Source organism: Chinchilla lanigera, unplaced genomic scaffold (genome assembly GCF_000276665.1).
Source record: "Chinchilla lanigera isolate Chin_1 unplaced genomic scaffold, ChiLan1.0 scaffold00099, whole genome shotgun sequence".
NCBI classification, from domain to species: Eukaryota; Metazoa; Chordata; class Mammalia; order Rodentia; family Chinchillidae; genus Chinchilla; species Chinchilla lanigera.
In genome coordinates this window covers 1529734-1557217 of record NW_004955500.1, presented here as the reverse complement: position 1 = coordinate 1557217, position 27484 = coordinate 1529734, and the positions used below count along the sequence as shown (strand labels likewise).

Below are 27484 nucleotides of genomic sequence, written 5' to 3'. Positions count from 1 at the left end.
TATATCTATATCTATATCTGTATCTCCTAGGAATTGAATTTAGGCCTTGTGCATGCTAAGCAGTTGCTCTGCCAATGAGCTACATCCCAAACTTTGAGGAAAGCTTTTATGCATAGATAACATTCTTATTCAGAGCCTGAAATCCCAGGTCCTTGGGAGGCTAAAATAGGATTGTAAATTCCAGGCTAGCCTGGACAATTTAATAAGACCCTGTGTTAAAAATGAAAAAAGAAGGTAGCTTATTCCTGTTATGGTGGAGGCCCTGAGTTTAATTGTCAGAACTGCAAAAAAAAAAAAAGAAGGAAAAAGATTCTTCAGAGACTACTTTCGTATTAAAATGATTATTTTAATTTGTCACGTTTCATTTTATTTATTTGAGATGGGCTGTCACTGGGTAGTGTAGGCTGTTCTTGAGTTTGCTTTTGTGTCGTAGGCTGGCGTCAAACTCACAGTCCTGAGTGTTGGGATTATAGGCGTTCACACCACACTGGCTTTTTTTCTTAACTTGCTATTTTTGCAAATCTTAGAACATTTAGCACATTTGACTTTTGTTTTCCAGGCTTAGGTATTTTTAAAAAGCATTGCAGTGAATGTGAAGCCAGAGTTGAGAACCATTGTACAGATAATTCTTACAGCAGAGACTGCGGCATGCGTGCGAGTGACTGCAGCTCCGGGGAGAGGCCCCAGAACTTGCCTTTCTAACAGGCTGCCTGTGTGATGCTCTGGGCGGGGAATGCCCTGAGTAGCAGCGGGCCGAGGGTCAGCGTGTGAGGAGGATCTGCAGACAGACGGGGCTCCGGGGTTTAGAGCCTGGGAAGACGGGAGTAAGGGGTCAGGCTAGCTGAGTAGTGGGTGAGGAAAAAAAAAAAGAGTGTGGTGTCCTGGAAGTTAGGTGAAAGACGTTTTCAGAAAGGGAAGGCGTGATGCATTCAACTCAGTGCACATTCACAAGACGAAGAGGAAGACGGCACCGAATTACTCCATCTGATGGAAGTGGCTGCTGGTGTTGGTGGGAGGGGAAGGACCCAGCGCTGTGACTGACGTGAGCCTGTGAGAGCGCTTGAGGCCTGCAGTGGGAATGGAGCCAGGCGCCGGGCCGGAAAAGGGGAGGGCCAGGGTGGGGAGAACTGTCCCAGTTGCTCTTCCTTGCTGGAATTGTGTGCTTAGGGGTTGTAGGTGGAGAAGGAAGCAGGCCGGTGACAGGAGTGTTGTCTCGGAGAAGTGAGCTGGCGGGCAGAGAGCAGCGTGGCTTAGACAGGACTAGAGAGTGATGTCAGGACACACAGGCCTAAGTAGGGGGTTGTAGACACCTGAGTGGAGTGGCTTTCCTTTGTGAAGTGGGAATCATGGGTACCCCTGGAGAAAACGGCAAGTTTTATTTAGAGCTCTGTTACTGGTGCTCAGCACAGTGCCTGGAGCTGGGCATGGTAGCGCACACCTGTCATTCCCGTGCTTGGGAGGCTGAGGCAGGAGGATTGCTGTGAGCTTGAGGCCAGCCTGGGCTACATAGCAAGATCTCTCTCAAAAAAAAGCACAGTGATGGGAACATAGTGAGTGCTTCAGTACACTGATACAAGGAAGAGGCATCTTGGACTGGAGGGGAGAAGGGTCAGGTAAGAGAAGGCTGCAGTCGGGTTGTGATAGCGTAATGTTAGTGGGACCGATGAGGAGGAACAGTTCCGGGAGCACGGAACGGGAATAAAGGACTTAATGTGTATTTGGCTAAAAGGAGGGAAAATCGAAGGTGATCATCACCGCTCTGAAGATTGTCCTCAGTCTTTCAAATTAAGTGAAAAGCTAATGCCAAACCGTAGTGCTATTTAAAGAGTGAGAGATTTTTTTAGAAAATTAGCTGCTCAGCACGCCAACCTAGCTTTTATAAAACTGGTGCAAGTAGTATATTTTGTCGGTGCTTACCAAAGACTACTTTAGTATTTGCTAAAGAATCAAGTGTTCTCTGCCACCATCTCTGAGGAGTTTAGGGAAAATTGTGTTCTGGCCTTCTGCAGGAGTGTTGAAAATTAAATATAAGACCTGCTAAGTATTTCAGTGTAGATTCTTGAAATGGTGAAGGATATTCCTCTTCGCATTCTATAAATACACCTAGGCAAGTGACAAGAAGGAAGGGTACGTTGACCCTGAGGGATAAATTTAGCTGCTTAGTGTGGATAGCTGGGCTGGCAGTTTTCAGACTGCATTCCTCAGCCACGCCTCAGAGATTACTGCGGGGTGAGAATGAATACCAGGCAGCTCACACAGACTCAGATCCGTATCTTGACTTCAAGAGAAATTACGGAGTTTTTTTATATTGAGAATTTTTGTAATATTTTGTTAGCATAATAATTCTGTTGGAAAAACGATGAAACAAATACCTCATTCTTTGAATTTTACTGAGAAGTGAGATAGTTGTAATATTAGCAGGTATTATTTTGTTATTTGTGGATGGAGAAAATGACTTAGGGCTTTTTTTAGTAATCGCTTTTTATGAAAAAACAGATTTGTACATTAAGCTGTTTCATTTTCATGAAAAAAGAAGCAGATGACTCAAAAAGAAGATGAAAGTAAAATTTTTCAAGGAAATGGATTTCTGGCTGAGGGTGGTGGCCCATGCCTATAATCCCAGCACTCAGGAGGCTAAGGCAAGAGGATTGCGGTGAGTTCAAGAGGATTGCGGTGAGTTCAAGGCCAGGTGGGCTACATAGTGAGTTCCAGGCCAGCCTGAACTACATAGTGAGACCTTGTCTCAAAAAAAAAGAAAAGAAAGCAAAAAAAGGGAAAACAGAGTCCTTTAAAAGTTGGTACCTGATCAAATCAGTGATCACATGATTAACAGTTGCATTTACATTAATATATTTAACTGGTATTTTTAATGATCATCCATATTACAAGATGTTTATTGAGCATCTGATACATACAGGATCTGCTCTAGTAGATGTTGGGGCTACAAAAATAGGTAAAATGTAATCTTTTACCAGTTGTAGGAAATAGAAAATGGCCATGAAAGGAAAGTAGCATTACTGAGGAATATGGACAGCCAAGACTCTTCTGAGGTGCTGCAGGGCTGCCAGGATATTTGACACACATTTTATTTCTAAGTTTTTGCCATGAAAAACAAATAACATGTTATATAAATGTTTTCTGTAACCAGAGGTGGTGGTGCACACCTGTAATCCCAGCATTTGGAAGGCTGAGGCAGGAGGATTGCTGTGAGTTTGAGTGACATATTGAGACCCTGTCTCAAAAAAAAATGTGTTCTGTATACCAAATTTTAGTGTGTATAGAGGGAAAACCACTAAAGCTGGTTGATAATTTTGCAAATTAACTCACTTAAAAATTTCAAAATAAAGTAGCAAATTCTTTTTTATATTTTTCAAGTTTGTCAAAAAAAGACAAATAGTCATGGCAAAAAAAAAAAAAAAATGGTTTTTTGGTGGTGCTGAGCATCTAGCCAAGGCATTCAGACATGCCAGGTGTGTGCTCTTCCATGGAACCCCTACATCTGTGTCTCACTGGCAAAATCTTTAAATTCCTGTTTTCCCTCTTCTATGTTTGCCCCTCGAAGTACATTTCACAAACACTCACCAAATCCCACAACAAAACAGAACTTTTTTTTTTTGTTTTGTTTTTGGTCTGTTTGAGAGAGGGTCTTGCTATGCAGTTCAGGCTGGCCTTGAGCTCCCTTTGTAGCCCTGGCTGGTCTCGAACTCACAACGATCCTCCTGCCTCAGCCTCCTGAGTGCTGGAATTACAGGCGTGCGCCACCACACCCGGCAGAACAGAGCTTCTTTTAGCTTCTTTTTAACTTTCTTCTGATTCTCAATCACAAAATCTCAAATGAAATCTCAGATAAGATGTACCTTAGAGAGGCTGGGAGAGGGAGATGCCCGCAGCCCAGCTGGAGCGTTACTGCCGGACCCAAGGGTTTTCCTGAGCAGTCTCCACCCCTTCGTGCTCCTTCATCCTCGGTAGGCTGCTTGTGCTGACGTTCTCTGTCTCTCCGTTGAAGGGGCTCCAAATGCCCTTCTAAAAACAGTTTATTGAGACATAATCCCCATACTGTAGATCTACCCATTCATTTAAATATGCAGTTTATTGATTTTAGTTCACAAGATTATATGACCATCGCTGTAATTTAATTTTAAAATATTGTAATGTGCCCAAAAAGAAACGAGATACGCATTAACAGTTAGTACCCGTTCCATTCTTCAGTAAGCTAGCCCCAGGAAACCAACCACAAATGCATTTTTTGTTTCTTTGGATTTGTCTATTTGTGACAGTCATATAAATGAAATCATATAATACATAGCCTTCTGTGACTGTCTTCTTTCACCTAGCGTATTTTCCGGGGTCACTACCTCACAGCATCTGTTAGTAGTACCTCATGCTGTTTGTTCTTGACAGTGCTGGGGATTGAACCCTGGGACTTGCTCGTGCTAGACATTTTACCGCTGAAGTGTATGCCAGCCCTTTTTATTTTTTACTTTGAGACAGAGCCTCACTAAGTTGTGCGGGCTGACCTAAAACTTTCCATTCTCCTATTTCAGTCTCCAGGGTAGCTGGGATCTAGATATGCACCACACCTGGCTGCTTCTTCCCTTTTCTTTTTTTTTTTTTTGGGGGGGGGTACCGGGTTCATCCCTTTTAATCGCTAAATACTGTTTTATTTTATGAATGTATGCCGCATTTGATTTACCCATGTATCTGTTTAAGCACATTTTGGATGCTTCCGTTTTTTTACTTACACGTAATGCTTCTGTGAAGTCATGGACAAGTATTTGTACGGACATCCATCTTCTCCTTTCTCTTGGGCATATATATGATTAGTTCATCCTGTGCAGACTTCTGGATGACATTTATGCTATCTCTGGGGTTTTGTATTCTTTACACTCCTTGAAATGTATGATCAAGAATGTGGTAGCTCTCAGTGTTTTGTTTTGTTTTCTTGGTAGTAGGGATGGAACCCAGGGTATTTGCTTTAAGTTACACCCCCAGCCCTTAAAACTTTTGAAGCAGGACCTTGCTAAGTTGCTAAACTGTCTGGGTTGAGTTTGAACTTGCAGTCTTCCTGCCTCAGCCTCCCAGTGGGCTTGAGTTATAATTATGTGCCATCACATCTGGCTCTGTACTAGTCTTAAGAAGAAAAATCAAGACTCATGTTGGTTCACATAAATTTGTGAGCCATTCACTATCATAGCATACGTATGCCTCAAAGTACATTTGCGAAAGATTTAGCCCATCTGCTGGTGATATATGGTCTGCTGTCATCATATTTTAGTTGCCATGTAGACTATGATGCATGGGTATAAAAGATTTCAAATCATGATAATTTATAATTTTTATGTCTCTTGTCTAAAGAATCTGCTCAAGCTTGCCCCTCCCCCTTTCTTTTTGGTACCAAGAATTGAACTCAGGACCTTGCACTTGCCAGGCAGGTGCTTATGCCACTGAGCTATATCCCCGGCATGCTCATATACCAAGCTTATAATAGCTGTGTCTTGGTCACTTTTCTCTCATTCCTGAGACAAAATACCTGATGCCCAAAACTAAAGAAGGAAAGGTTTATTTAGCTGAACAGTTTGTGGAGGTTTTTAGTCCGTACTTGGCTGGCTCAAAGGCAGAATGGCACATGGCAGAGGGCAGCAGTTCATGGTGGCTGAAGACAGCAAAAGCAGTAAAAGCAAAAGGGAGGAGTGGAGGCAAATAGCCTTTCTGTCCCTTACATACGCAAACTGTCCGCCCTAGGGTGGATGTAGCACTCATACCCATAGTCCCAGCACTGGATCGTGGATCAGTCATAAACTCTAAAAGCCTGCCCTGTGACTGAATGAGGCTTTGGGGGGACATCCAGACACAAACCCTAACAAGCTGTATAGCAAAATTTCTTCTATTTTTTTTTTCCTAAATATTCTAAATTACTTTCATTGAATTGCTTCTCAAGATCAAGGTGAATTTAAATTTAAGTTAAAAGATCGTTGTTTTAAGTACAGTAATTCCCCTTACTTGTAGTTTTCACTTCGTATAGTTTGTTATCTGTGGTAAATCACTTACTATATAAAATGTTTAACCTTTATTACAGTATGTTACACTGATTGTTCTATTTTAATATTGTTATTGTTAATCTTTTACTGTGCTTAACTTATAAATTAAACTGTATCGTGGGTATACCTGTGTAGGAAAAAGTACTCTAGATAGATAGGTAGGTAGGTAGGTAGGTAGATACATAGTTAGATGTGTATATTTATATAAGTATGTATGGTTTAGTACAGGCATCCACTGAAGACTGGGACATATCCCCTACGGATAAGAGCGATTGCTGTATTTAACTGTGTAAATAGGATCATCTCAGTACTGTACTTCTAAACCAGACAGAGAAAAAGCACCATGCCTTGGAGGAACAAAAATAACATTAACATTATAAATGTGGCTAGAGGTTGCTGTGTTAATTAGCCTAAATGCTTGTTTTCAAAAGTTTATTTAAAAGCAGCACTTGCTGGTAAGTACAGATTCCCAGGTAGCATGCCAGAGACTCCTGACTGGGACGCCCGACACCAGCACAGTGAGCATGTGCAGTGCTGTGGGTATTATATCCTGTTTTTGAGTAATGCATGAGAAGGGTTAGTCTAACGTTAGTGTCCAGCGGATATCTGGAGTCCCATCAGATAGCAATTTTTTTTGTAACTAGGAAAGGACTATGAGTATTTTTAAAATTAGATTTTATTGGTACATTTTAGATACACATAATGACCACATTCATGAACGAGAATTTGTACATGTACATGATACAACATTTTTCCCCATTCCTCCACCCTGCCGTCAACCCCTCCACCCCACCCCATTTACAAAGCTTTGTTTCCATGTTTCCCCCTTCTCTCATTTTTGTTTTTACTTTTCCCTTCTTTCCTTTCCCTCTCCCCTCTCTCTAGTTCCTCTCCCCATTTGAACATTTTCCTCTTATTTCAAAATACATTTTGATCCTTCTTTACACTTTAGGTTTCTCACATCAGTGAAACAATGTGGTATTTACACATGTGTCTGACACATTTCACTTAAGAGTATGGACTCAAGGTGCATCCATTTTCCTAGAAATGACTTGAGCTTGTCCTTCTTTATGACAGAAGGGTTGCTTCCAAGAGTTGGGTATTGCAAACTGTGCCACCATAAATGTGGTATGATGCTTGTAATTCTTTGGGGAGGATACCCAGGAGAGGAATGGCTGGGTCATATGGAACCATTAGTCCTAGTTATTTGAGAAGTTCCCATACTGATTTCCACAATGGTTGCACCAGCCTACACTCCCCTGATGGCCGAGAAAGGTTCCTTTATCCTCACAGCTTCACCAGCATTTGTGATTAGTTGATTTCTTGATAACAGCCATTCTTTCTGGGGTGAGGTGGAATCTCAGTGTTGTTTCAATTTGCATCTCTTGAATGACCAGTGATGTTGAACATTTTTTCTTACATTTATTTGCTGTTTGTATTTCTTCATCTGAGAAGTGCACTAGTACTTGTTGCATTTATATTTATGATTGTTATCGCTTACTCTTGGATTGTTCCCTTTACAAGGATGTCATGACCTTATTTGTCTGTCTTAACCAGTCTTAGCTTGAAATTCACTTTGTCTGCAAATAGAATAGCTACCCCTGTTTTTTCTGGGTTTCTGTCACATGTAGTATTGTTTTCCATACTTTAGCTTTCAGTCTGTGGATTTCTTTTTTAATTAAACATGTTTCTTCTATGCAGCATATTTTTGTTTTTTTGTTTTTTTGTTTTTTTTTTTTTTTTCCACACTTGCCAGGCAGACACTGTGTTGCTGAGCTAAATCCCCAGCCCCCATATGCAGCATATTTTTGGATCTTGTTTCTTGATCCATTCTGCCAGTTTGTGTCTTTTGATTGGTGCATTGAGACCATTTCATTGATCGTTATAATTGATACGTATTGACTTATCCTTATCATGTTACTTTCATGTGGTTGGCTCCCCCTACCTCCTCTTGTTTGTTTGCCTTGTCTGGTGGATTCCTTTTGTTGGGGTTTATGAAGTTGTAATCCTTGTTATCTCTTTCTGGAATGTCACATCAGAACATTTTGGAGTGCTGGTTTGGTGGTCATAAATTTCCTCAGTGTTATCATCAAATTGTGTTATTTACCCATCAATTTTGAAAGATAGTTTTGTGGGGTACATCAATCTTGGTTGGAGGTTGTTTTTCTTTAGAGCCTGAAATATTTTACTCCAAGCTGTCCTTGAGTTGAGGGTTTGTTCTAAGAAGTCAGCTGTGATTCTGATGGGCTTTCCTTTATAGGTGATTTATTTCTTTTACCTAAGAGCTTTTAAGATTCTGTTTTTGTATTGAATTTCTGGAATCTTGACTCTGTTATGCCTGGCCACAGATTTTTTTTGATCATGGCTAATTGGAGTTCTGTATGCCTCATTTGTATGTCAAATTCTTTTTCCCTGCTATGGAAGTTTCCTGCCATGAGATCTATGAACATTTTGTTTTGAATATCATTTGTGCTATCTCCTGCTTTTTCGTAACTCCAATCAATCTTGTTATTCTTCTTTGCATCGTCTAGCAGCTGCTGGATTGATTTCTCATGGTTCCTTGCTACTTTTTCCAAAACTTTCATGATTGCTAACCACAAGTCTGTCTTCTATATCTGAGATTGTGTCATCACATTGGCTCATGCTGTTGTGAGTACTTTCAGTGGAATTTTTATTTTCCTGGATATCTGCTTGAGTCTGTCTTATGGATTCCATTTCTTTCCTGTGTTAGGTTTTTATGGCTTCCATTATTTTCTTAAGCTTCTGTTTTTTAATCTGTGTATGTTGTAGAGTCACTAAGCATAGCTTCCATTATGGCAGTTATCTGAGAAATTATTTCTCTAGAGCGTCATTCAATTGCGTTGTTGTTACCACTTCAGAGAGGTCAGGTAGGTGGTGTTCAGATTGAACCACCTCATTGCCCCCTGGGTTTACCTTTGGCGAACTGGACATCTGGGGTTGCATGTTGTGTCTTCTCATTTTCTTTTCTTTCTTTTTTTAAGTGTAATTCCTGGCTTTATGCTTGTAAATTGCCTATGGTGAGTTTCTTTATTGCTAGTATTAGATTCCTTAGGAAATGTCTTCCAGGTGTAGCTGGTGTTGAAGCTTGAATCTGTTGCAGATCCTACCTCTTTTTATTGGGGATGTGAAGTTACTGCCTGTTTGGCCCACCCTGTGGTTCTTTGACAGTGTTCCACAGTATTTTCTATGACCCTTAGTCAATCTCAGTCTTGGAATACAGGAAGAACAGCTTACAACAATCGTCACCTTGGCTAAAGTGGTACATTTGGCAGTAAGAATAGCATCTAACATGGCCTAGTAAATGACAAACTGAGGTAACCATTAATTTGACAGCTTTAACCATATGAACTAGATTTGTGGTTCTGTAACAAAATCTAAAACAAACCAGAAAATTATATACAGTACACAAGTCCTTAATATGTGAATTTTACCTTTGGGGGTTAAACTTTAAAAGGGGTTAGAGAAAAAATAGAAGAAGAGTAGAAGCAGGGTTGGAGGACAAAGGGGGATCATGCTAACTTTAGGAAAGTGGTGCAGAAGATAGGAGGGAAAGAGAAAAGGAATAAATAAAAGGAAGAATGGAATAGCAACCACAAAGAGGCTAGAAACCACATTCACACTCATAAAAACAAGATCAAGCAATGAAATAGAACCAAAAACAAAACCACAACAAACAAACGAGAGAGAAAGAAAAAATGAAAACGTCCACTTAAGGTTTGTCTGTGCTGTCACTGGTAGGCAGTGTGTGGAGATTGAGTTCAGATCTGTGTTGATTTTTCCCAGCAAGCCAGCAGTCACTTTTTGGTGGAGTAGTGGATAATCTCAGTGAGCCTGCCCCTTTATTTCCCCTGAAGTTCAGGTTGGATTCTGGCAGTGTTGGCCAAGACCAAACCTGTTTGGCCTGCAGTAGTCAGTGCACCTTCTGTGAGCTTGAACGCAGTGGGAGCCGCTGGACGGACCCTGCAGTTCTGAGTTTTGAGCTCCATTGTCCCCTCTTCAAGATGGCTCCCAGCCAATCACTGTCTCCATTGGGGCAACTGAGCCCTCAGCACTCACCCCCAGCTAGTGTCGTGCTCCAGGTCCACTATTCCCCTCCACTGCTGTGTCTCTCTGGAGGCCTTGGGTGTTGCTGGCAGTCATCGTGTGCCTGCTGTTTCAACCGCTCCTCCCGTGCGGTAAGTCCCGACTCAGAGAAGGTTCACTGGCAGTCCCCTTCTTCATTAAAGATTCTCTCTGCCTTCTCTGTGTGGGCTTCAGTTCTCACTCAGATCCTTCCTGGGTCCAGAGGACCCCCTTCCCACCTTCTTTTCTTCCTCGCATTGCTATTTTCCAGTGTCTGGACAGCAACTCTCAGAGAGGTTGTTTCTCTGCTGCTGACCACTCTGTCATCTTCCTGGAAGTCTCCAGGGCTGAGTATTATGCCAATGCTGGCTCTCCTGCTTGTGACTGAAAAAAATCACTTAGCTGGTTTCATTTTTAAATTAATTCTTCAAAAAATAATTATACAACTAAGACATTTACCTGTTCTAAAATTTGAGACTATTACAAATAAAACTAAAGAACTGCTGACAACTTTTATTATCCTACTTTCCTGCCATTTAGAGTTGATATTGGGGAAAATAACAGGAACGCGCCTTTAGTCTTTTTTGAGATAGGATCTTTCTCTGTTGTTCAGGCTGGCCTTGAATTGACTGTATTCCAGGCTGGTCTCAAATTTCAGACAATCCTCTGCCTCTACCTCCTGAGTGCTAGGATGACAGGTGCGTGCCACCACAGCTGGTTATGTCTTTGTTCTTATTGAAAATGAGTGATAGTAGTACTTTGGAGTGGTGGAGCTGTAGGACCAAATTTAAGGAAGAGGCAGGATAACAGACAAATAGTTTTTTATGTAGGAAAAACAGAGTACATTAATTCCCTGAAGCAGAATATAAACTAGAAACTGACACAGATATCAAATATTAATCTTTGTTATCATCATATGTGAGATAAATGAGCATATTTTGAGAGAGCATAAAGAATTCAAAGATTCAAGACTCAGAAGAGAAAAGGGGCTACATATTACATTCATCAATAAACATTGACTGCCTGTCATGCTCTCGAGCTTGGTACCAGCGTTTCAGAAATGAAAAGATACAGTCCCTTAGGAGCTTGGAGGCATGCACACAATTGCAGTATAATGTGAACAACTTAGTTATCCATCAGAACCACATAAAATGTCGCATGTGAACCATTTTTAATTGTCTCATGTACTGTGTAACCAAGAACACCACTTGAAGGCAAGATGTTGGGAAGAAAGCAGTGCATTTGGCAAATGACTCATAGTTCAGCGTGTATTGTGGGTTCCTAGCAGCTGTGCAAGAGAAAAATCTGGAAAGGAACGTATCATACCAAATAATTAAGAATTTTAAGAAAGAAAATGACATTCTCATACCTTGTTTTCTTGTTCTAAAGAAAGATAACCTTAGGTTAGGCGTGTAACTCTGTGGTAGAGCACTTGCCTAGAATGGGTTCACTCCCCAACACTGAAGGAAAAAAAAACCCTGCTTTTGATGTTGAAGATAATTTGGGTAGACTGTAGATCTTAGTTATTTTTTACTGGAGTTGGTGACAGAGGGAGAATAATGTAAATTTTCCAAGTTTTCTGCTTGGACAAGAATTTACAAAATGGTCTTTTGAAGATCGTGAATTGTTGGAGCAAATTATGACTGAAGCTTTAGATAAGTAGAATTTGAGATACCTGTGCTTTTTCCAGGCAGATGCATCAATTAGACAGGTATATGTACTGATCCAGAGTACACATAAGTCTTGAGGTACAATTACATTAGGAGTATTTGCGTAGGTTTGCTTGGTTTTTGAAGCCATAGACTTACAGTGGACCCTCAAGTTACGTCTGACCTCACATATGAACAACTTGGGTTATGACTGGAACCGGAATTTTAGGTTTAACTTATGACCAAAGTCTTGAATTATAGCCCAAGTGCCAGCTGCTTGTGTGGTTGTGTACAGAGACTCATGGTGCCAGAAAAGCGTATTGTAAGCATCAGTCTGAACCCAGATGTGTATGTTTGTGGATGTGATTTCGGCCAGTGCTTTATATAATTGCTACGATTACTGCTATCAAAATGGCCCCAAAAAAGCTAGCAAAGAAGCTAAGGAAGGAAGAGAAGGTAAAGAAAGCAGTCACAATTGAAAAGAAGAAGGAAACTGTGGAGAAATATGAGAGTGACATTCATGTGACCAATCTGACTGTTGTGTAGAGCATGTCAAAACCCACCATCTTGACAATCTTTTTAAATTAATTAATTATTTTTTGGTACCAGAAATCAAACTCAGGACCTTGCACTTGCCAGGCAGGCGCAAAATACCTTGTGTCTCTTTTTTTGGTACCAAGAATCGAACTCGGGACCTCATGCTTGCCAGGCAGGTGCTTGTGCCGCTGAGCTATATCCCCAGCTCCTTTTTCTTTCTTTTTTATTTTTTGTCTTTTTGAGACAGGGTCTCACTATGCACTTCAGGCTGGCCTTGAGCTCACTTTGTAGTCAAGGCTGGTCTCGAACTCACTGGATCCTCCTGCTCAGCCTCCTGAGTGCTGGGATTACAGGTATGTGCCACCACGCCTGGCTATCTTGACAATCATAGAGAAAAGATCTGCATAAGGGAGCTTATGTTGCTAAAAGTGTTACTCAGATTAGTAAATCAGGATCAACAGTGTTTGATGAGGTAGAAAGGTTGTTATTAGTGTGGATAAACGAAAGGCAAATGGCAGGTTATAGCCTATCCGAGTCTATAATTTGTGAAAAAGCTAGAGCTATAAATGGAGATCTCCTAAAGGATAATCCATCATTGAGTGACAATGATGAAACATTTTGTACCAGTAAGGGGTGGTTTCACAATTTTAAAGTGAGAACTGTGGATCATCATGTAACTAGGCATGGTGAAGCAGCCAGTGCTGGTAAAACAGCTGCTGAAAATTGCACACACCATTTCAAAACAATGACACAGAGAAATGGTTTTTGTTCTCATCAAGTTTTCAACTGTGATGAAATTGGCCTTTTCTGGAAGAAAGTGCCCAGGAGAACACACATTACCCAGGAAGAGAAGAAAATGCCAGGCCACAAGCCTGTGAAGGACAGGCTAACCTTATTGCTATGTGCCAATGGGAGTGGTGACCTCAAGGTAAAGCCTCTCTTCATTTATCAGAGACCCCTCGAGTGTGCAGAAAGCATGAAGTTATGAAGAACAGGCTAGGGGTCATGTGAAGATCCAGGGCAAAAGCCAGGGTGACAAGAGTATTTTCTCTTGAGTGGGTCCAGGAAGCTTTCTATGCCTTGGTTAAGAACTATCTAGAGGACGAAGGTTTACCACTGTAGGCTCTCCTCCTCATGGACAGTGCTCTTGCTCACCTGCGAGATTTGGGAGAATTGGCTGAAGAATTCCCATGGCTCTCAGCTGAGTTCCTCCCAGCTAGTACAGCTCCTCTCCTGCAGCCTATGGACCAGCAGGTCACAGCTGACTTGAAGAAGCTACACACCAAGGAGCTGTTCGTGAGGTGCTTCCACGTGGTCTCAGATACAGATTTAACACTTAAAGAGTTCTGGAAGGAATATTACAACGTCCTTTCCTGTGTGGGGTTCATTGAGAAATCTTGGGCCAATGTCTCTAAGACACTGGGATCTCCCTGGAAGGAAGTGTGACCTTTGAAGGCTTTGTAGAGGAGCCTGAGGCTTCAGTTGACCCTGTAGTTGATGACGTTGTCATATGGCAGAGTCCATAGGCTTGCAAGTAGACAGTGGTGATGCTGAGGGGCTGGTGGAGGAACATTCAGAGGAACTTCAGCAACTTCTGGCTGCAGAGAATGGCCTGTGAGGAACTTTCTGAAGATGAGGGGAGTACCAGCAGTCAGTGCAGCAAAATTCTTCTTCTGACCTAAAGGAAGTTCTGAAAAAATGGCAGAGCTACAAACATTTGTAGAGAAGACCCATCCAAACAGAGAAAAAGCCAATCGTTGCATTCACTTGTTATTGACACCGTTGTGTCATACTGCAGAACAGTGTTAGACAGAGGACAGAAACAACCTTAGACCAGTTTTAGTTCTGAAAAGGTTGAGAACTAGTGAGCCAGAAGCAGGTCCTCGTGGGCGACAGACTCTGCCAAAGACAGAAAGGACACAGAGAGCCAGAGTCCCGATGTTCTTGTGGAGGGGGACTCTCCTTTCACACAGTAATCACCTTCCATCTCGTCCTCCTTCCTGCAAGCCAGAGACGTCAACTTGAATGGCAAGTACGGTATGAAATTGTTGTTTCTGGTAAACTAGGCACATTTTACAACTTTTTGGTGAATGCACTAGGAACAAGGAAAAATTTGCTTTTTAAAAAAATAATTACCATATGAATTTTTAGGCCTTTTAATATCAAGTATATATAATATATGAGATCTTAGTGATTTTATTTTTCCTTTCCTTAGAATGGTTTGTCATTTCTTCATCCTAGGAATTATTTTATCTTTACTGACCAGTTATTCCTAACTATATTTAAAAAAGAGACCAAAATAATACAAAAACAAAGATAATGGATTCATCCAGAAATAGCTCATGCTATTGTATCATCTTTCAGGAGAGTATAAAAGAAATGTAAGGACACCAGTTTTGCTGTCTTTCGTCTTTTCACCTTGTAGCTTTATTCAACCATTGGAGAATTCACAATTTTTCATTATCTGCCCATAAGGAAGAAAACTGACAAAAATAGCTGTTTCCATTACAGGTGAATCAGGATTTGATTGCAAAGAGATGGAGCATAGGGCCTGAGATTGTGATGATGCTGAAATCAGCCGTGTGAGGGAGGCCTCAGACTACGAGTCTTTAAATGGGTCAGTTCTTCTCCAACTCAACTGATGTCAGCAGGCATGGTGGCACACACCTGTAATCCCAATACTTGGAAGGCCGAGGCAGGCGGGTTGCTGTGAGTTCAAGGCCAGCCTGGGCTACATAGCAAGACTTTGTCACAAAACAAAACAACATAATTTTCTTCTCTTCAAAAACATATGAGCTGTCAAAGTTTTCAAAAGGGAAGTCATGATGCACCTGCAGGAAAGGGAGAAAGTAAAGATAAAGTAAAATCTGTTACTGCTGTAGTATTTGAAATTGGAAATCAGCATGTACAAGATGGGTATGTTCCAGCTGATGAATTAGTTACTTTTGGGAAACAGTAAACAAAACAAAAACTAAAAAGCTTTAGTGTCAGGAATGTATAGTTCAGTGATGGTGTGTGTCTCTGCATATATGAGGTGCTAGGTTCAGTCCCTGTCACCGTGGAACAAATAAACAGAAACTTTGGCCACTTGAGAGCTGTGCAGTCCACCTTTCATATCCAGGTGCTCTTCTCCATCCGTAGATTACACCAGTCACAGGTCCATTTTTGAGGGGAAATAATTAATTGCTTTTATACTGAGCACCCATAGACTTCTTTGTATTTTTTATTATTTCCTAAACAATGCAGTGTAGCAACTATATTGAAATTTTATTAGGTATTGAATAACTAGAGATGATTTAAAGTGTACAAGAGGATATATCACAGATTATATGCCATTTTATGAGACTTGAGCATTTTGGATTTTGTGTGTCATTTTTGTTTGTCTTTGTTTTTTGAGACAGGGTCTTGCTCTGTAGCCTTTGCTCTGTAGGCCTCAAACTCACAGCAATCCTCCTGCCTCTGCCTCATGAATGCTGGGATTATAGGTGTGCACCACCACGCCTGGCTTGTTTTTTTTTTTTTTTTCTGAGGCAGGGTCACACTATATAGTTCAGGCTGACTTTAAACTCACCCTGCAGCCCAGGCTGTCTCAAACTCACAGCAATCCTCCTGCCTCAGCCTCTTGAGTCCTAGGGTGGATTTTGATACCCTTCAAATGTCTGTGAAAATGTCACAGAACCATCTCATGCAGATACTAGTGGCCAATGAAAAGTTATCAGCCACTTAAGAACTTGGCCAAAGCCAAGTTATTTTAAAGTCTTAATAAAACTCACAGTTATTTCATTGTTCCCTTAGTCTTCATAAAATGTCTTAAAAATATAAAACTCTTTAAAGATCTCTAGTGATGGCTATTTCTTCTTGGTGTAATGATAGTTAATAGTTGAAGAACAAAAATTCTTCCATTTCTGTCTCTAAGTCCTGTGTAATGGCAGCACACAGATTTATGTGCCTTTCACAAAATTTACTCTTCTGTAGTTTGCTTTTGCGTTGTTTCCGTCTCATCTGCTAACTAAATTGCACCAGGACAGGCTTTTATTCGTCTTATTCATGATTAATCTCATACCTTACCTAGTACCTGATATTTACAAGTTTACAAGAAATTCATCACACAGGTGGCTTCTGAGAGTTTGATTGATCAGACTTTGCAGCTTTTGTTGACATTGTATCACGAGAGGTTTGTGATAAATTCAGGTCTCATCCAGCCATTTTTACTCATTGAGATGTGTTACATTACTTCAATTTGCCATGTATGTTAGTGTTGTTAAGTAGATTACTGCCCTCTGAACTATGACTAATGCTGCCTTCTTTTTAGAAAAGAATCGGTCATTTTATATTCTTCCCATCTATTTATCTGGTTATGTACCCAACATGACAAAGCTGTTGATCAAGTGATGCGGTTGATCAAGTGCGAGACGTGATTACAATGTTTAGTGTATTTTGTTTGGCAGAGGTGTAGTGCACAACAAACATGGTTAGAAATTGCATGTCTCAAATCAGCCTTCTACTCTCTCGGAAGGTTAGGCAGCTCCTAAAAGTATTTTAGCCTGATGTATAGTAGATAACTGAACTCTTCTGTTTTTCTCACCTTACAGCCACACTTCAGGCAGTCTGCTTGGGATATATCAGAAAGGCACATGGGGCCCCCCAAAGCTGTAAACATCTTATTTCACAAGTTATAATGTAACCATGACTTAAGTCACTGAAGCAGTCGGGCCAAAGCTAGTTAGCACTTATTTTCTAACTAGATGACCTTTGTCATAGAGCCTTTGAGATTGCTAAGGGTGTACTGGTAAACCATGAGTGATAAATCTCAGCACATAAAAGGTATACTTTCTAATCAGTACCCTTTTATTTTCTGAGCTATTTCCATCTCAAAAATTTCTTCCTGTCCTCCAGACTTTTCCCATCAGCTGGAACAAGGTTCTCCTTTAATAGAGCAGTGTATGGTTGCATCATTCTGTAACGTGTAGAGGAGTTCATTTTCCTAGGAACTAGCACCCGTGAGAGCTTTTCAAAGTTTATCCACCCCTACTATAGGGCAGCAAAGGACTTTACTTCAATAACTAAGATACACACACACTTTTACTTCTTTCTGCCAATGTTGAACCAGATTAGGTAATCCTAAAATTGATGAACAAAGTCACAATCTTTAAGTGAAAATAAATTAACCTTCATTAAAATAAGAAAAGAATAGTTGTGTAGTACACATTTAGGGAAGCCTAGGATAAAAAGTGAAAAAGATATTATGCAGGAACAGGAAAAAAAACATTTTAAGGCAAAAGCAATAAAAGACCACACGCAAAATTTATTGATGATTTAAAATAACAAAATCAACAAGAAGCAAAACTAGGTACAGAGATGACATAATTGCTCATCAGATCACAAGTCTCTGGCCGGGGATATAGCTCAGTGGCACAAGCGCCTGCCTGGCAAGAGCAAGGTCCTGAGTTCAATTCCCAGTACCAAAAAACAAAACACACACACACACACACACACACACACACACAGTAACATACAGTATTCTTTTGAGCTGCCATTAGATTCACTGCTTAAATCCTATTCCAGTTCATTCTGATTGCACCACAGTATAAATACTTAACAGCTATTACTTCAAGTTTGATGTGGCAGTCTTGTAGCTTGTCTCCCCTGGTCACTAATTGTTCTTCCTATGTGGGTTTTGCCTCCTAGGGGGAGAAAATACATTCATAGAATATTTTATTCTTACCAGGAAGAGTATAGCACTTTAGAAGAATTGTGCATTCATAACTCACTTAAAAATGATTCTAGGGAGATTGTGGAGAGTTCAGATCTGTTAAAAATGAAAAAGACCATATAGCAGTTGTAAGATTTGTGAATTGAGGAATTGAGATTATCCCCTTCTTTAATGAAAGTGTGAGTGGGACGCTGAGGAACAGTTACTGGGTAGCGGAGGGGTACCAACTTGGAGCCTCATGCTAGAGGGTGAGGGAGCGGTTGGTCATGTCATAAAAATACCCTGCACCTGACTAGAGCATAAGAAATTGCTGAAAGTCATACTGGTACAGAGTGAGGCCATTTGTGAAGGTAGAGAAACCTAGAAAACTATTACTTTGGCAGTACTAAAGTGAATGTAAATAAATTGTAAACGTCTTAGTAATAATAGCAGTAATATCTCCAGTTTATTGACTGCTAGGAATTTCAAGATTTCCACTCTGAAGTTCAAAACAACGCAAATTTATTGTACTGTTTTCAGTTTTATTTTAATTCGGTAGCATTTTGTACATTGATTTTGCATTAAATTTTGAGGTGGAAGAAGTCACAACACAAAGTGCAGTAAATGAAACTGACAAAGTCATAATATTATGAAAAGACTTGGAAATCTGTAATACCTCGTGAGACAAGGTAGTGACAGCTTCTCAGGTGCCTCTTGTACCTCGAGTGACTGACTTTTAAATGACTCACTGTTCACTAGGCAGTAGCCTAAGTAAGTCTTTCTCACCCTTGCTACACTTCTGAGTGCTCTTCCTCTTGTCATATTCTGACATAACCGAAAAAGAAGTTAAGTTCTTGTTGCTTTTATTTTTTACTGCTTGATTACTGCTGTGGAGTAAGTGGCGATCGCGTAAGCTTAGTGGGAGTGCCCCTTTCTCTTTTCCCGTTTTTGGCGGCGGTGGCGGGCGGGCAGTCCTGAAGGTTGAATCCAGGGCCTCACGCATGCTAGGCAGGTGCTGTACCATTAAACTACATTCCCAGTGCTTTTTATTTTTTTGAGACAGGTTCTCACTATGTTGCCCAGGTTGTTCTTGAACTTGTGCTCATTCTGCCTTAGACTCCATGTAGCCTGGAATACAGGTGTGTGCCAGTGGCCCAGCTTTGTACCCCTATTCTTAGTGATACGCGTTCGAGGTGATAAACGCCGCAGTGACCCTGATCTGATCATTATGTATTGTGTACATGTATGGAAGCGCCACACTGTGCCACATAATACATACAAGCTCTGTGTGTTGTTAAAAATTAAAACAAGCATGCCTGTAGGCCAGGACTTGGGAAGCAGAAGTAGGAGGACTGTGAGCTCAAGGACCGCTTGGGCTACATGGTAAGTTCAAGGCCAGCTTGGACTATATAGTGAGGACCTGTCTGTGAATAAACAAGCAAACAAAAATTAACAGTAACAGGTATTTCTCTCTCATTGAAGGTTACATTTTACGACTCACTCTCCAACAAAGCAGCCTCGGGGTCTGCTGTTTCTTCAGTTCAGTGCTGCAGGGTTGCTGCGCAGTGCTGCCGTGTGCTAAGCTGACCCTCCCCTTGCGTAGGAAGGGGGGACAGTAGAGTTGACATTGCAGCTCCCTCCATCACACTCCCTATGTTCTTTACTTAATTTTCCTGTCTAGCACTTTCCAACACCTAGTATTTTGTGTTGAAGCCGGAGCGGTGGAATATGCCTGTAATTGCAGCTGTTTGGGAGGTGGAGGCAGAAGGACCTACAGGCTCAAAACCAGCCTGAACCACTCCGTGAGACCCTGCTGCCAAAGCGTTTTTGAAGGGCGAGAGTATGGTTTGGGGCAGAGTCCCTGGGCTCAATCCTTCATCTCCACTGCTGCCCCCGCGCACCCGAAATCTGTGTGTTTTGTTTTGTCTTTGATCTCATCTTAGTCTCCTTGAGTTACTATAACAAAACACCATAGACAGAGTGGCTTATGCAAAACAAAACTTTTATTTCTCCCAGCTAGGGAGGCTTGGAAGTCTCTGATGGAGGTGCTGGCGGACGGAGCGTGGCAAGGGCTCGTTTCGTGGCTCGTAGCTGGTGCCCTCGTGCTGTGTGCTCACGGGTGGATGCTGCAAGGCAGCTGTGGGGTCTTCGATAAGGATACACATCCCGCGCGAGGATCACATCCTCACCCACATTCCTGATTCTGTCCTATTCTGTCAGCGTAAGAATTTGGGGGACAGACCATAATGTCTATCCAGAGAGTGTTAGCTACATGAGGCAAGGAATGTTTTGTCAAAGAAGTATTCACTGGTTGAGAAGTGGGGAAGATACATCTATTCAGTCACCATGTTCCCTTTATTCTGGTTCTCTAGCCTGCCTGGTTATTTTTTATTTTATTGTAATTTTTTGAAGACAAGGTCTTGCCATGCAGTTCAGGCTGGCCTTGAATTCGCTGTGTAGCCCAGGCCGGCCTTGAACTTGCAGTGATCCTCCTGCCTCAGCCTTCCAAGTGCTGGGATTACAGGGGTGCGCTGCCATGCCTGGCTTTAGCCTGTTTTAACTCCACTGCTACTTCTCTATTTCAGGCATTTAATTTTAATTTAATTTTTTTTTTCTTTTCTTGGTATTTTACCTGCTCTATTCACCCGCCTCCCACCCCGCAGTACTGAGGATTGACTGTAGGGCTTTTAAACTGAGCTGTATCCCCAGCTCTTTTAAAATTTTTCGAGACAAGGTCCTGGTAAATTGATTGGTTGCCATGGCTGGGCACAGACTTGCAGTCCTGCTGCCGCAGCCTTGTAGAGCGCCGGGATTTCAGGAGTCTGCTGTCAGGGAGGCTTCCTGTCAGCTTCTCTGCCCCACCCCCCATTTCTCTGCTGTTCCCTGCGCTCCATCTCAGACTTCACGTGCAGTAGTACCCGTATTTGCCAAATATATTCCCCTCCCTCGGGCTGCTTTTCAGTATGGCCCTTGACCTCAGCATAACTTGGAACGTCCTTAGCAAGAGCAGTTCTTGAGGACCGCCAAGGGCTGCTGAGTTAGAAACTCTCAGGGAGGACTTCGCCAGCTGAACAAGCCTTCCGGGAGATCTGACTGCATGCTAAACTTGAGGAGCACTGCCCTAAATCTCCAACAGCTCATTTCCACGAGTCGGCCGTTAATTGCCGCCCTCTCAAAATCACTGTTACTGTGTAACTCTGTCTGAATCTCTAACCCTGGTCGCTGTCAGTCCTTTTCAGATTATGCATGGACTCTGCCTTGTGTGTCCTCCCAGGCCTTCACACTGTGCAGCCTCTGAACAAGACTCACGATCCATTTCCTGAAATCCAGTTTACATACTGTTGCTTGTTTTTTCCCAGCCTTGCAACTTTGAATATTAGATTGTGCAATTTTTTGTTATTTTTTCTGTTTTATTGTGATACAGAGGAGCAAAACAGCAACAAAAGATGTTTTTTTAACTCTACTGTCCAAAATATGGTAAAGATTTTCTGGACAACAAGCTTACCATTGTGAATATACCATATATTAAAAGTAAATTTTATCTTATTCTTCTTTTCTTCTTTGTCTTCTCTCCCTGACCTTCAATCCCCTTTCTTTCTTTTTTTAAGAATTTAAGAGACTGTTAACTTTGAATCTTGCCCTCTGTTGTCCAAGTTCTTTTATAATGCTGAAGGCATCTTTAACCCGTGGCTAATAGATGATAGCTTATACCAGCACTGAAAGGTGAGACCAGCCAGCGTTTAAGATGCTCCGCTATGAACCCTGCAGTAGGTTCTTAATACATTCTTCTTAAATGAGTAAGTAGTCAATTCAAAGGACTGAGCAAATTGCCAAGGGTGAAAATGCTTAGTGGCAGCTGGTCATGTGGTGCGTGCCTGTCACTGCAGCACTCTAGGAGACAGCAGCAGAAATCTAAGTTAAAGCACAACGTAGAGATACCCAGTCTGGTCAGTGTGAAGGCCTTGGGTTCAATGCCTAGTATCCCCGCCTCCAGAGAAAAGCATAGGGAGATTGTGTCTAGAGACAAGAGATTTCAAGAATTTGAGTAATAAGGAATAAGACATTTTTACATTCAGTAAGTATTAAGTGATTAAATTAAAGGTTCTAAAGGAAAGAACAAGTAGCCATTGTCACAGCTGTGTCCTTCTCTGAAGGGCAAGGGTAAGTTGAAATGTCACTCCAGGGTCTGGGGTATGGCTTAGTGGGGAAGCGCATGCTTTGCCTGTGCAAGGCCCTGGGCTCAGGCCTCAGCACCAAGCAGATAGATAGTTACGCCAGTGCAAATTTTCCAGTTTAGGTTTTTGAACTCATATTTATTTGTATGCATGCCTTCCTATGAGTATTTTCTTTGATGTATATTTTAAATAATGTCTCATGTTGACGTATTTACTGTTACAGTCTAATGGTTGGACCAGGTATCTTGGACCATAAATTTTAACTGTTATAATAGCTTGTTTTATTTTTAACAGGAAAGGTAATAATTTATGTCTTACATATGAAGAATTTTATATTTGAAAATCATCACAATATATACTCTCAAAACATGAGATACTGTTATAAAAAACATGTTACCTTCAGTTAAAATTTAAAACCTTTCTCTTTAACGTGCACACAGGAAGCCTCGACCCGTCTCCCAGCTGGTCGCACAGCAGGTTACTCCGCAGTTTGTGCCCCCTACTCAGTCAAAGAAAGAGAAAAAAGATAAAGTAGAAAAAGAAAAAAGTGAAAAGGAAGCAACTAGCAAAAAGAACAGTCATAAGAAAACCAGGTAAATTTGAAGAGTGTTTATGGTATTTTTGAAATGATAAAATTAACCATTTAATATTCTTTTCTTAACATCGATACACTCATGCACATAACAGGAGAGTCAAAGATTTATCTCCTTCATTCTAAAGTGTTGTGGAAGCTTCTGATTTTGGGAGGTGTATTGGAAAGCAAACACAGTGGTCACAGGTATGAGCCTGTCAGGATTTTTTTTTTTTTTCTTTTTACTAGGTTTTTAGAGGACATTGCTTGTTCTTTTTTCCCTGCGTATAGAAGGGCTGTTTGAAAGCTAGAACAGCGGCATTGAAACTGCCTGGATATTTGCTGGGGCTTTGACCAGTCAGAACGGTCACAGGTCCGGTAGCGCAGTCGTGACAGTCTTGGAAAGTCTGTCAGTGGAGTACGGCCTTGCGCACAGCTCACCGTCAGTGTTCATCGGCTTCCTCTCTTAGCAACTCTTCGTTGTCCTAAATCTATCGTGATAAGATTACTAAGCTGCCTACAAATTGTAAAATAAATTTAAAGCACAATTAAGAGACCACTGCTTCCAGACTGTCAGCAGTTTTTTTGTCCAGTTGATTGTTCACGAATGATTGGTTTGATTAATGCTCGTGATCTGAAACATTGAATGATACTTGTGTGACTAGTTACACATGGATAACTTTAAACATAAATGCATTCGTTTTGTCGCCCTTGCCTTATTCATTATTTAGTATATGGTCATAAATTTGATAGAGGAAAAAGCTAGTTTTAAAAAATTCATCATTTTTTGTGTTTAGGCCGAGATTGAAAAATGTGGATCGGAGTAGTGCTCAGCATTTGGAAGTTACCGTTGGAGATCTAACAGTCATTATCACAGACTTTAAGGAGAAAACAAGGTCACCACCTGCATCTAGTGCTGCCTCCGCAGATCAGCACAGTCAGAGCAGCTCCAGCTCTGACAACACAGAGAGGGGAGTGTCCCGGTCGTCTTCGCCCAGAGGAGAAGCCTCATCACTGAATGGAGAATCGCATTAAAGTTTATTTCCCCGTTTCTTAGTCCCTTCTGTCCTACCATGCAGACACACAGATTATGCCAAGAAGTACCACATTTTCCTGACACACATTTGTGCACAACCCATAATTTGAGTTCTCCATAAAATTAAAATTGGTCAACGTTTGTTGGATTTTATTGCAGTCTATGCCTAGAAAACATTTCCAGACTAAACATTTTGGTCTCTGTAGTTAGGTGTCATGAAAATGTGGTTGAATTATTCATATGCAGTGTTATTGGTAAGTCTATTTTCACTTTTAGTTTAGTGAATTCTAACACATAATTCTTGAATTCTCTACTATTGGCATGTAATAAGTTTAAATTTTTTATAACATATTGCAAGCTGCCTAAATATGTATTATTTGAGAATTGTGAAACAAATAGTTATATGTATACAAGTCAGAGATCAACTTAATCAACTATTGCTGCAACAGGATTTCTTAATGGTTATCCTCTTAAATACACCTGCTGGTACTTGGTGTGGTTAAATAGGAAAGTTGTTATTAAAGAATTTGTATGAACTTTGCCAATGTTTTTGACATGTTTTACTAAATTATTGTTCTGAATTATGTTTCTGGTTTTAGCCATTTTTGAAGGTGTTTTTGTTAGTTTGCTTATTTTTCAAAACATTCATTTATTGTAATGTTTGTTAGCAGACTGGTGAACAAAGCATTGATTATTTAGCTTTATAATTCAGGTTTAGTGCTATTGTCATTGAACACTGGTTATTTTCTGTATTATATAAAACATTAAAATTCAGATAATTATAAGCGTTTGGCAAAAAAAAGAAAAAAAAAAAGAAATTTGCCATATTATAAAAGCTGCAAGTTTGGAAAAGCTTTAATTTAATGATAGTTTTATCACTGTTTTCTTGTCCCAAACTTATCCAGGGTCATAGATGTTTGAATCCAGTTAATACAGAAATGGAACTGTTGCACAGAACTGGGAAGTAACTAAACCTACATTAATTTAATTGGCTTCATATTAAACAGCAATTCTTATGAAAATCATAGTTCCCTATTTGCAGACACAACTGCCAATTTATGCATTTATTAATATTCTGAAATAAAAACGTATTTACAGCCCCACTCACTATTATGTACAGTTACCAATAAAATATTTTTATGACTATAGATTTTGCATTTTTGTTTACAACTAATAAAATGTTTTGTGTTGTATTTAAAAATCCCAGCTTCGAAACCACACAATACTTTTTAAATTCTTCTATGGTCTCTTGCTTTCTGTAATCATTTGCTGAATATATATCCATCTGTGGAGACTCCTAAAATGTAAATCAACTTAAAAACATAGCTTGGATACAAAATATCACAGAAAAGATAACTTGCTAACATTTGAAGAAAAAAACTGTAGACCCTGACAGTTGTGAAATTTAGTGGTTTCTCGTGGTAATGTAATTTTCTGTTTAATTTCAGTACTTTCTACAGACAAAATGGTACCGTCTTTTGTAAGATGCTAGTTGTGAAATACAGTTAATTGCATATAGTAAAAATCTGTGATTAAAACATTCATATACCTCATTCTTTAGTGTTGTTAAATGAAAAATGAAAATTTGTGTTTAAGATGCTTTCAGTGGAATACTAACTAACTGGTTATGTTCTTTTAAAACAGGCTATTTTGTCTTAGCCTTAGTTTTTCCCATTTCAAATGTTTCATATATTCATTTTTGGGGATCCTACAAATTGAAAATAATTGTAATAGAAAAACATTCTAATACTTAGTCAAAATTTGTGATGATCAGATACTTTCAGGATGTATTTTAAGTGAACTACAAGCGAGAAAAATATTGACAGAGGGTGGAATTTTACCTGACTAGGACGTGCTTATCGTCCTGTGCAGGCAGCACGGAGACTAACCCAGTCATTGCGAAGATGGCAAGGGTTTGGATTTTTGCATGAGGTTCATATGTGTTACCTAGAAAAATTCAAGGAACAGGAATTTGAAGTTGAAATTTTTTATTATGTTCCATTCTTAGAGGAGTTCCAAAAGTGGAACACTAGGTATTGAAGGGTTGAGTGCTCACTGACATCTAGTGCTTGAGTCCCTGTTATCAGCCTGAGTAAATCACTCCATAAAACCAGTGATGACTGTGTCTAACTCGTAGGGTTGTTGGGAAGATTAAATCTCATATATAAGATCTTGATGAGGGGCTGGGGATTTAGCTCAGCGGCAAAGCACCTGCATGGCAAGCACAAGGTCATGAGTTCGATTCCTGGTACCGGAAGAAAAACAAAATTAAAAAAAACAAAGATCTTGATGACCTGACAAATACTGGATGCTCAGTAGATGGGAGTTTGTTTATGGGCTGCTGTGCTGGCTTGCCCAGCACACGTAAGGCCCTGGGTTTGAGCCTCAGCACAGGTGAGGGGGGAGGGAGTAAGTTTCACTAGACAAGGTGGTAGCTCAGGTAAAACCCCCGTATAAAAATACAAAAACAGTTTTCGTAATGAAATCATTTCCATGCCTCCTGGATAACCTAAACAAACAGTGTCCTAAATGCTCTGTGAATTTTCACTATAACATCAGGTGTTTGCAGTGGTCCTCGAAATACCATCCTTCCACAACTAAAGAACACAGTGAGTGTCCACGGTGAGAGTGGAGAAGTGAGCTAGGCTGCCTAGTTTGAAATTTCGTTTTCCACTCATTCATCACAGTTACCTTCACCTGCCTTCGTTTTACTCTACCTCAAACATACTTCCACACCTAGAAAACATGCAAATACCATAAGTGATTTATGCCTGTTACAGTATGCACAAAGATTCAGAGTCTGGGGCTGGGGTGTGTTTAGGTACATTTTAGTTGTGCATTGTGCTGTGAATTTACGGTGTGGCTTTAGCATTGGGGCTTTTGGACCAGATTCTATACAAAAAGAATTTGGATGTTTTTCAGAGTTTATTATCTTACCCTGATAAACGTAGAGTGAAGGTATACTTTTGAGGAAGACAAGAATACATACCCCCACCACCATCACCACCAGTGCTAGGGATTAAACTCAGGGCTTTCACAGCGAGCTACATCCCCAGCCTCTTTTTATGTTTTGAGACAGAGTCTCACTGATATGCTCAGATGGACTCAAACTTGTGATCTTCCTGTTTCAGCCTCTCAGAGTGCTGGGACTACACCCGTGCACCACCACATCCAGCTGAAAATGCATACTCTTAAAAAGTATTTGTATTACACACACAGTAGAAATAGTTGACTTAATAGGTTAAAAGGTTTTTATTTTGAACTCTTCTTAAAATCATAGTGATAATAAAGGTGAAAACATTTTAAAAAGGGAATAAAAAAATGCCAGCCTGAGTTGTAGCATCTTTATTAACTTTTAGATACAAGTCCATAGCCAGGTGTGGTGGTACACACCTGTAACCCCAGCACTTGGGAGGCTGAGGCAGGATGAATTGAAGGCCAGCCTGGACTACATAGTGAACTCAAGGCCAACTTGAACTACACAGTGACACACTGTCTCAGATTAAAAAAAAATAGATAAAAGTCCTTGTTGCCTAAGAGAATGTAGTTTTAACATATATTTTAGTGGTAAGTGGTCTGGAAACTTTAGTTTTCACTGAGACCTTATTTTACTTTCTTGGTCTGCAGATTTTCTCTTTTCCAGAATCTTTGAAGGTTCCGATACAGGAACTATTTAACCTATTGATACACATTTCTGCAGTGT

At 40.5% G+C, this 27484-nt stretch overlaps 1 protein-coding gene across 4 annotated transcripts in view; it reads left to right on the top strand.

The window, feature by feature from the left end:
- The window catches only part of Yaf2 (YY1 associated factor 2), a 94452-nt gene extending 69118 nt beyond the window's left edge, over nucleotides 1-25334 (top strand). For 3 of the 4 annotated variants that reach the window (XR_001231511.1, XR_001231510.1, XR_001231508.1), the window contains one exon: nucleotides 22615-22687. Coding sequence is in view for 1 of the 4 variants with exons in the window: in XM_005406575.2 (XP_005406632.1) it covers nucleotides 22615-22767; nucleotides 23543-23780 (391 nt within the window). In the remaining 3 variants the exon portion in view is untranslated. Of the gene's footprint in view, nucleotides 1-22614; nucleotides 22768-23542 lie in introns of those variants that run through there. The other variant, XM_005406575.2, reaches the window with a different exon arrangement.
- Nucleotides 25335-27484: the final 2150 nt, after the last annotated feature.